The sequence below is a fragment of the Larus michahellis genome, chromosome 7 (genome assembly GCF_964199755.1).
Source record: "Larus michahellis chromosome 7, bLarMic1.1, whole genome shotgun sequence".
In the NCBI taxonomy this organism is placed as follows: domain Eukaryota; kingdom Metazoa; phylum Chordata; class Aves; order Charadriiformes; family Laridae; genus Larus; species Larus michahellis.
In genome coordinates this window covers 34,079,215-34,090,309 of record NC_133902.1, presented here as the reverse complement: position 1 = coordinate 34,090,309, position 11,095 = coordinate 34,079,215, and the positions used below count along the sequence as shown (strand labels likewise).

The 11,095-nt window shown below is 38.5% G+C and overlaps 1 protein-coding gene across 16 annotated transcripts in view; it reads right to left on the bottom strand.

Moving 5' to 3' along the window:
* Positions 1–667: 667 nt before the first annotated feature.
* LNPK (lunapark, ER junction formation factor) overlaps positions 668–11,095 on the bottom strand; it is a 52,089-nt gene continuing 41,661 nt past the window's right edge. For 6 of the 16 annotated variants that reach the window (XR_012588278.1, XR_012588272.1, XR_012588276.1 and 3 more), the window contains 2 exons: positions 9,177–9,437; positions 8,480–8,658 (listed from right to left, as the gene is read on the bottom strand). Coding sequence is in view for 5 of the 16 variants with exons in the window: in XM_074594315.1 (XP_074450416.1) it covers positions 9,241–9,437 (197 nt within the window). In the remaining 11 variants the exon portion in view is untranslated. Of the gene's footprint in view, positions 2,415–8,040; positions 9,438–11,095 lie in introns of those variants that run through there. The other 10 variants (XM_074594315.1, XM_074594313.1, XM_074594312.1 and 7 more) reach the window with 3 other exon arrangements.

Sequence of the window (11,095 nt, the reverse complement as noted above, 5' to 3'; positions counted from 1 at the left end):
ATTCTGATTTTTAGTCCGCGGAACAGAAGCCGCTATCAGTCCTCTCAAGGCTTTCTGCTCTCTGGCAAGGAGTATTGATTTGTGTTTTTATCGCGCCTACCAGGTAGTGGTTGCGCGCTATCATTACCCGAATAATTTATAACAACAGGTGAGGAAGAAAGCTTGGAAACTAAACCAAATGTATCTTGGATGGGCTCAGGAAAAAGATGAAACATCACCGGAGCAGCTAAAACAGCCTTTTAAATCAGTACGTGGTGCAGGTCTGAGATACTCTCGTATGTTCTGAACAGCACTTAAAAGCATGTAAACTTGCGTTACTATCATGCATGTCACTAACTCTGACAGATATTATCACGGGAGCAACACGAACGCAGTGACACGTCACCTGCTCGCAGGATCAGGCTTTAGCCATAAACCAGAATATGAAAGTTAAGATTACATTAGAACACAACAAAAAGGGTTAAAGAAACTCTCCCAGAAAAAAGTATCGTAAAAGAAGCCAGTGGCGCAAGACTCCTTTCTACCACTGAACCAACGTTAATTTAAAAGCCAAGATTCATTTGAAACCATTCACCTGTAAATCAAAAAGTCCCCAAAGATTAATTTCTGCATTTACACTATTTGCAAAATATATTTAACTTAGAGGCATCCTTTTTTTTTTTCCCCTGAAATAATTGCTTACAAGATGAGGACTAAAACACAATCTCAAGTGTAGTAAAGGTAATTGCGGCACTTACTGCTCGTGTCATGTTGATGTATTACTACGTATCAAAGGTCACAGTTCTGTACTCATACATTATCAAATTTGAAAGAGCAATATTCGATTCCGACCAACCTTTAAACTGCCCGGAACGTGTGTGAAAATGGATGTGGGGCTAACTTGGGTTTTTTAAAAAAAAAAATAAAATAAAAATGAACCCATGTTTCGGAAGCTGCAGGGTCAATCAAGCCAGACTGACGGGGTTAGGTGTCACTTCTGCGCCTCTAATACTCTCTTAGATTATCAATGAGGTGCAGTACGCTGATCACAAGCTACAGCAGCCGCACTAATGAAAATGAAACAGTCTGAAAAAATCAGGTAATACAGGCCTGTGACACAGGGCAGTACCTTGTGGACAATAATGCAGGAATAAGGACATAAATCACCATTTAGATAGAATAAAACTTGTAATACCCACCCTGAAATGTATGCGCCTATGGAATCAGCATCTTCACAGTTCTTCAGTCCCCTCTGAAGTTGCCACACAATTTTTTTTTTTAAATATTGAGTCACAAGGCAGGCTTTCCCTGTGCACACAGAATTTTGCAGTCGTATGCCAGCCCACCCTTCCATGGTGGGTCACTGGCTGCTCGTGGCATGAGCCAGGAGTTCTCACAATTGGTTGTAGCACAGATAAATGGGTCTTATCAGAAGAACCTACTCAACCTTGAACCACTTTCTTTTCCTACATATGCCAGTCCAACTCGGGGGCGGGGGCTGCACTGAAGAAGCTGGGGCACCCTCATCCTTGTTTTGGTAACATATGAGAGCCTTAAAAAAAAAAAATAATAATCTACGAAATCCAAATTGATTTGAGTATAGCCAGCACCGGATGCACTACTAAACAGAATTATCACCTTAAAACCATAAATCACTGCTACGCAAAGGGCAGCCTCTTACCCCAGCCATCATCATAATCCAGATCAGACGAATCTTCAGTAGCTTTTTCAGAACCAGGTTTTTCCTCAAAGAAATTACATACACAGCAAAGGCGGCACACGTTCAAACAACAAGCTATACCAGTTAATTTCATAATCTTTAGAATTTCCTTTAAAAATACCAAATTTAAAAACGGGAGCAGGAGTTTAAATATTTTCTCTTTTACAAGCAGAAAAGCTGAGACAGACGTTTCACGAAGTCTACCAGACCCCAAGAATTCCCGCTAATTAACATCTTTCCCATTGATTTTAATGGAGTTTCAACTGCAGGTGATGTAACTACTGGTCTAGGCCACAACTAGGATTAAAATGACACTTCTGATTAAAGATACTGTTTATAGTACATAAACACACATTCCCCTTACTACAGCAAAAACAGAGGTATCACAATAATAAGAATTTAAGCTATAAATATACAGGATTTCCTGTTTAAATAACAGCTCAATATACAAAACATACAAGATAGAAGTACAAACATTCCTCAAGAAATAACAACTTTCAGATTTCTTTCAAAACCGCATTTAAAAGAGTTTTCTTAAAAATGCATTTTCTCGGCGTTTTTGAAAAACGTTTTTCTTTGTGTGCTGAACAGGTCAAAAATTAAGTTTCATCAACTGAGCAGAACTCCTTGAGGTGATGCAAGGAATTAGAGAGCAGACCATTTCAGGAGAGCGAGAAGGTCTTTGTTGCTTGAGTTTTCTACAAATCCAGCATCTCTATTTTCATTTAGGCAGCAAAAATGGAGAGAGAAAGAGAGAAAGAATTATTATTTCAATATAAGTTACGAATTTAGAGATGAATTTGAATTTACAAACGGAATGCCCAAAATTGCCAGATCTCCAGTATTTGCACCCCTTGTTTTCTCCTATATCTGATAATTTCAGGATTTTGTTGCACGTATTTCTCTGGCAGTTGCAATCTCCCTTTCGCAAATTATTCCTGTCACACAATAAAAGGAGAATACATGATTTCACGGTGGTGAAGGCTTATGAAGCCCTCCTGAAAAACATTAGTAGTTGTTTACTGGGGATCCCAGCAGCACGGCACTAGGTAGGTACAGGAGCAGCCCCTGGAGTAGGTTTGTTCCCACAGCGAGGAATAACCAGTTTTTATAAGAATCGGTCAGGACCCTCCCTCCCTCCTACGCAAAAATTAAGTCACAATCAAATTGATTTTATGCAACCTTGCGAGGGTTATATTATGATTCAATGCCTTAGGTTTTTGCACTGTTGCCAAGCTAGATGATCTATCACGAGTCTTCGGAGTGTTTGCTTTAATCTCAAAACCCCATGGTTTGGGAGCAAATTATTGTATAATCAATACGTTTCATTTTAAAACCCTTCGCTCTATCCTGCCTATCATACACCTCTCTAGGTCTTATTCTTGCAGAGACAAGATTGAATGTGACCTGACAGGACCCCAGAGAGGTTCACAAATCAAAAGCAATGGTGGAGAGAAGTCAAATTCCTTGAGGCTCAGGATCTTAAGGGACAACTATTATTTTTTTTTAAATGCTGGAGGGCAGCAGTTCCTACTGTTAGACACTACTGTAACTTATTCTATTTGTTGTGTAAACAAACCTGTGGTAAAAACCAGGTGCTAAGAAATTCCCACCTGCTCAGGATGCCACACTTTTCCTCCAAAGAGACAGAATCCAGAGCATAAATTGCACTTAATTTCAGGCTACTACAATCTCAAGTATGGCACACTTCTGATGGAAGTTTACAGTTTGTGCTCTGACAGAAGTTGTGGTGCATTACTAGGCACCAAGACCTGGAAGCCAACAGCCCCATGCCAACCAGCCCCATAGGAACATTTGCATTAGAAGAGTTGGTTGCAATTCCTCACCTCCTTCACCCTCTACAAACTTGACACCTGTGAACTCCACCCAAAGACCACACACTGGAAGAGAGGAGCACTGCCACAGATCAGTAAGTTTTACATACGCTTTCAGGGAATCCAAACTTTCTGACAACGGCCAAAAATCTCTCCCATGAACTATCACACAGAACCTGCCATTTAATACATTCTTAAGCGTAAAGAGGAAAGGTGGACACCACTGGAAAGAACTCCATTGGTTACAGAGTAATTTCCTATTGCCCTCTCGTTCTCAAACCCTGTTTTAAACCTAATGCCTCCTGCAAGGTTATTGGTCCAAATTATTAGGAACTTTCAAACTTCCAGTCTGAGTTTATTCATGGAAAACATACTTTCCTCCTAGTGTTTATGCACTTGATGACCTGTAGCCTTTTTTTAAATTAGGTTGTATTAGGGATGTGTCTTCTATACAGTCTCCTATATACTACAAACATATATGTGAAACTTGAGAGGCTCACTACACCAGAAATCCGCACAGGTTTGCATTTATCAGTTCAAGACAGTAACTGAAACACGAGATGCTGAGATCTGAGGCACTAACTTTTAACCATGCGATTGGACAGGAAAGAACATCTTTGAGATATTAGGCAAAAAAAACCCACAAAACAACATGCAAGACATGGAAAGAAATGAGGGCTAAACATTTTGCTTGACAACACTCAGTTCTCTTTGCCAACAAAGATGCAAAATGAATCTTCGAGGTTGTTGTTATCGTGAAACAATTCGCAGAGGGGCCATTCCACAATGGGGAAGACTGACCATGGGGTAAGGAAGACCTAACAAAACCTCACTCCAGAAGCAGCTTATTTAGAACTTCCTTTACACCCAGTACTCTTGTACTGAGTATGTTCAGACTTTAGGAAGATTAAGACCTTCAAAGTTCTTAATAGCAGACCTAACTATTGAATAATGAACAGTTCCCTCTCGCCTACTCACTTGTCCATCACCACAGATCACAAGTGCACAAACATGAAGTTCAGAACCATGCACCAGAGAAGTGTTTCTCTTAACCTTTGAAGGTTAATAAGGTTATAAAAAAATAATTACTGCTACAGTTTCACTAATCCTAGAAGTAGAAAAGAATTTCTAAGTTTTAATGTTTAAACAAACAGGATAAGAGCAACTTGGCTACCATCATCTCCAGTAATAGCTAGACAGTCTTATTCTACCAAGTTATTGTCATGTACTTATTCTGGAACTAATCCTAAAAAGCAAACAAGTTTCTTCAATATGATTCATTGTGAAATGCATCCTTATTATTTCTGACATCAGAACATGATATATTAGCCCGGGGTATGTACTGCCATGTAGTAACGGCCAAACCCTAACTACATTTCCTGAAAAATCTTTTCAGGCGCTTACCTTCTTTATCTCTTAAGATCTTGTTCTGACAGACAAAACACTCTCCCTCCCTCCCAATCTGTTTCACTCATTTTTTTTTATTTAAATACTTCCATTGGCTTCTACTCATGCTCCACATGGGGTTCAACCTTCTCGCTCTTGACTTGAAGGCAACCATGCACTCCCCTAGTTATATGCTCTTGATAACCTCTAGATCAGTCCATAAATTGTCAGCTTCTGCATCATCTTCATTTGCCTTTCCTTGAGAGCTTCTTCTGCTTTTCCTGCGTGCAGGCTGAACGGCTTTCTTGAGACAAAACTATCTCCATCCCAAGATTCCACTAAATGATCTATTTCCGTCAAAACGTCCAAGGGTAATCAATTGTGTTCTCCTTTAGAATAAGTATTAGAATTTGCAGTAACATTCCCTCATTTCCCTGTTCTACAGGCTTTTTAGTAAAACTTAAATTTGACCAACTGGCTCACTTCAATTTATTTTGAACCAGAACACTCATTTGTCTTTCATGCCAGATTTTACATAGCCCAGGTAATTCCTCCCTAATATATAAACTGCTTTTGAATAAAAGGAGATCTCTGCAATTACTCACAATATTTCAGAAGCAATAAAACATGGCACCAACAAGCTTGCCGAGTATTACTTTACTACCCCACTCAATTTTGCTTTTCACCCAGACCACAGGAAGAGGGACTTGCGTAACGTCTCTCGGAAGTGAGATCTTCACAGGACCCAGCTTTTAAGTACTTCTGAAAAAAGTAAGATTCAAGTACATACTAGGAAGTCAGAAGACACTAAAACATGGAACTATGGCATTTCTTATATTTTTCACTCCTACTTTCTTCCACCTCCTCATCTTTTGAGAGTCAGTGATATTTAATCCAACTGCAGACTGACGACTGCTGTACCTTTTTGCTCTACGTAGTCCTACTTCCAAGTTTTTTGGTGTTAGAAAGACATGACTAAGTGTGGCTGCTGCTGTTCACTGAGGGCTATTTTTGGATTTCGATCCAATTCCTGTTGGACAGGCGTCTTTTACTATCGCCACACTTGCAGCAGACAGAAGCCAAGAAGCAACTGCCGCAGAAACTGAATCCTCTTCTCATATACGTATCAGGACTGGGGCACACAACTTGGCAGGAGTAACACATGAATGCTTACTGTAAATTGAGGAAAGCTCACAGTCATATGGATCTCCCTGAGCCTGAATTCACTTACAGATTAAATTAACCCTCTACCCTCACTCACTATAGCTGCTTTTAAACCCTGATAAATGAGAAAGGTAAAAGTAGATCTTTCCTAGACCAAACTACCAGGACATCCTTAACATCTTTTTCGAGCCTTCTGAAATAAATAGTGGGAACAACTGCTTAGACACACTTTTAATACAAAAGTCTTTCATGAAAACTCTGTTACGCGCTTAAAACTCACTTAACTCTGTTACGCGCTTAAAACTCACTTAACTCTGTTACGCGCTTAAAACTCACTTAACTCTGTTACGCGCTTAAAACTCACTTAACTCTGTTACGCGCTTAAAACTCACTTAACTCTGTTACGCGCTTAAAACTCACTTAACTCTGTTACGCGCTTAAAACTCACTTATTCTTCCCCTCCTCAAAAATTCTAGATAGTCTTAGGTCTCATAAAGCCAGGTTTTTGCATTTTAACAAGTATTTATTTCCACATCAGGTTGACAGTCTCTACTTGATCCTTCAGTGACATATTAAACAGAAAGTATCAATCACTCCTGTGGCAAGTTGCTAATGTCACATTTAAGAATGTTGGGAGAAATAACACGTTCTGTCCCCCCCACGCCATACCAGATACTGAGCCTCATTTTTCAAAAAAAACAAAAAAACCCCAACCCAAAAACACAGAAAAAAAAACACAAAAGAGATTCCCAAAAACCTAAGAAGCATCTGAAACATTCAGCAGGACATCTGAAAACAGACATCTCCCAGGCTAATGAAAAAAAAAAGAAAAACTTTGATGTATAGCTCCAATATCAACCAATTATTTTCTCAGTCAGTTCAGTAAATGCTATATGCATTTCAGCTCAGTGGTTGCTTGTTATGGGAAGGACCTCAAATTACTCTACAAAAAGCCTGACACTTAAGATACAAATTTTTAGCAGGAAATAATACATGGGCCTAGACTAATCTTAACTTCTGAAGTGACAGCAATTCATGCTTTCATATCCCATATGAGGGATCATAACATCAAAGTTTACTTTTTTTTAGTGCTTATAATGTAAGTACATCCAACAACCTACTGTGCTGAATTACTGACGTAGTCTGTGATTTTTTTTTCCTCCAAAGAAATCAGGCTTTAAACAGACAAATTTGCCATGTAAAAAATGCAATGCAGAAATTAACATCTGAATGTCTTACAAAATAATGAATGAGTTTTGTCACCTTGCAGGAAAAACTATTTCTATTTTAAAGAGGTTCTGGAATATAAAATACATTCTCTTAAAATATTAAACAATGCATTCTCCTCCTATCACTTTGCACCCTCTACTTTCCTCGTACTGTAAGACATGTTTGGAGAAGGGACTGTTTTCTTTGTATTCCCAACTAAGATAGTCACACACAAGATAGTCACCTTTGTTTATATAAATAAAACCAAACACTTAAAAGTACTCCTTTAATCACATGCCCATATTTTGTCTATTAAGACTATTAATTAAAATACGAATTGCAATTTAGTTAGTGAACCAGAAAAACATTTCCTCATTTATCTAAATACAGACTAAACTTATTCTGACTGATATAAGGGTTGAGCTTCTAAACCAACCCCAAAGAACTGGAAAATAAAGCATATATTTGGAAAATAAAATTAATCATCACTGTTCACGTAATGACTATGTCTCAAAGACATGGCTACTAAGGTCTTGTTTAGCAACACGCTTTTCTTCTGGAGGGCTTTTGAGCTACTAAGATTTAGCTTTTTGCCACCTTTACACCGTAAAACCAGTTCACCTTGGGAACAAAACAATGGATAAAAATTGTTTTTCAAGTTTCTCCTTCCCTCCGTACAGTGAGGTACACAGAGAACACCACACATGATAAAACTTTTATCAGAACTACTACTAAATCAACCAAGTTACACGTGGTCAGCTTTTATTTCTAAAAAAATCTTATTGATTTAGGTACCTCACTTCCAGGCACCAGAAAAATTCTAGTCCAGGTTCCCAACTGTTATATTTAACAGGAAATGTATAACAAGCGTCCTTTACTTGAAAAGGTATACAATAAAAAAAGTAAAATTTCAGTAATCCAGCAGCAAAAATTAATTGTAATTTTAACAATAAATAAGATCAACAGACTTTAACACAGTTAGGAAAAGCCTTTTGGCAAACGCACGTGCACTTCCCCTATTGATCAGGGATCTACTTCTAGTCTGTCAAAGCCACCTTAGCTACATACAGACACGCTCCTTTTAAGGTGTCACATTCCTTCTGAACTTCCACAAAGTAACTGTAGGATAGCTGCATACAGCAGAACAGGAATTCACTTCAGTTTTAGGAATCACAAAGCAAATATTGCTGCTAGAGGTCTTTATTTTCCTTTAACAAAATACACAAAGGCACAAAATTCACTTATATCTTGTCATTATTGTACAGGTATAAATAGTGCTTTGTATTCAAGTACAATCAAGTGCAGAGACTTTCTATATTTTATGTAAACACAAAACAGTTTTGTATGTACGTGTCTCCGGTTCACCTGCAATGCAAATACCAAAGGAGATGCCATTTATCTGAGTGCCATTTAACTGAATTCTGTCAAAAAGTTAGACAATGAATAACATTAACAACACTGTAATGACACTTCCATATGCTTAAGTCAAATGTCAGATGACACTTTAGCTTGTAAACATCTGTGTATTTAAAATGTACTTAATTTTAACAGGGAAGCATTAAAAAGTATGTTTAGGTCACTAGATCACACTTACTAGGTCAGTCGCTGCCAGTAATTGCTCTTACGTGTGACAGCTAAAGAGATGTCAAATTATAGGTCACCCTTAGCAAAGCTATACTTAAGTTTTTAAATATGCAAACCGAACTATGGCTACAACTGTTAGACTTCAACCAACTATACATTCTGTGAGTTAACTTATTTAAAGACACATGCTTAATTTACAAGACCCACTTTTACACATAGCTTTGACATACTGTGGCAGTTGAGGCAGTTTGAGCTCAAGCGAGATTTTTTAAGTTGTACCATTAAAAAAAAAAGCTCACCTGAATAGTAACAACAGGCATGAACAAAGCTAAAAATCTAGCTACAGAAGGCACTTGAAGTACTTTATTCTGCTTTCATTAAAAATTCTTCGCTTGGTTCAGCTGGAATAGACTCCGAAATAGAGTCTTCAGTCGTTGAAATGTTTTCTGCTTCTTCTTTTTCAACTTCTTCAGCTAGCTTATCATTTAGCTGCTCAGGACTTGGTGCTTTATCATCTGTCTCATTTGTCTCAACAATATGGGCCGTGTCTTCTTCAGATTCTGTGGAAAGAAAAATGATGAAATAACCATTTCCAGAAATGAAGAGGTAGCTCATATTCTTAAAAGGCAAACGAACCAACATTTTGCAATCGCACATAGGTTTTGACTAGTCACCGCCTGAAGTTCTCAACAAGAGGGTCACGGGTAAAACCTGTAAAATTTAAGGAAAAAGTACTATGGAAAAGAGTTCAGATCCCACTATGAAAATATTAGTTATTATTTGTATATGTTCACTCTCAACAGAATCTTTCTAAGTTTGTTCAGTAATGTGAGACTGTCACAAATAAGACATGATGGTAATTCAGCTTCTTTGTGCTTATTAATGGAAGTTTTACAAACATTCTATTTGGTGAAAACTACTTCAAACATAAGGAGCCAGATAATCAGGGGAAAAAAATATTATTCTAATCTAGTTCTCAACATCTCAAAAACAGCCAATGAAAATTACTGCATATCCTCAATCTTCCGACAGAAATTGTAGGAAGGATACACAGAAGCATCTTTACTCTCAGTCTGGAATGGGAGTTTCTTTGATAATAGGCATATTTTGAAGATCAGTCAAAAATATTTATCGTAAGTACTACCTCTAAAGAAGTAAATTCCAGCTTCACAATAGGATTTCAGTAGCGTGTGAGACATAAGAGTCACATCTTGATGTAAGCATAAGCACTGAAGAACTGACCACCACGTGCTGCACTAAATGACACAAGTACTGTAGAAGGAGAGTATTGGTGGCAGTTTATTGACTAGTTTAGTCAACGCTATACAGTATTAACACACACTGTGAAGGCAAACAGTTTGCAAAACTGATGCAAAGTTACAGCTCAAAAATGTTAGCCTTATCAAATGTTTGTCATTTCATATTTATCAAAACACGTTGGGTGTCGAAGCAACCAGGCTGCTTAAGACTGATGTTCACAGAACTCAAACAGGGCTGAAAGTTTCAGAACCATTGCTCTGACTTCTTGGGTCACTCCTGACAAGAGTGGCTGCTGCACACCCTCGTCCAGCAGACCTGGTACGACTGCCATCTGTCACCAAGAACTCGAGACCCCTCTTCCCACACACAGCTCCATCCAGCTAGATCCAGGCTTCACTTCAGCCTGCTCAGCGCAGCCCAGCTTCTCCAGTTCTTCCTCTGACCTGATATGCCATCTTAGCAAGTTTGCAGCTGACTTACCTCCTGATTCAGCTTCCTTCCCTGTTTTCTCAATTACAGGCTGTTCAACACCTGCCCTGGCTCCTTGTTCCAAAATTTCTCTGGAGCCATCTGTCAGATGGTCAAACCCTCCTATTTCTGCCCAAGCAAACTAATGTTCCCAGTTTCTTTCCAGACTATCCCACTCTCCCTTCCTGCTCTTCAATTTCCATCTTGATCCCATCCCAGCCTGTGCTCAATCTTCATCTCCCAACTGTCAGTTTTCTTTCTGTCTCATCTCTGCATTTTCTCTTCAGCTTCAAATTCTATGAATAAGTTTGTGCCTTTTCCTGCTGCAACACCGCCACACTTGAGTTACATTCCTTCTTTATCGCTGCCGTTCAGACTCAAGTCAAAGAAAGTATAGAACGTGAGGAAGAAACAACTTCATGTCCTCTTCACTCATTTGTGGCATAGCCCAACTATTATTTATTTTACAGAGTTTCAGTCTTGTAGTTCT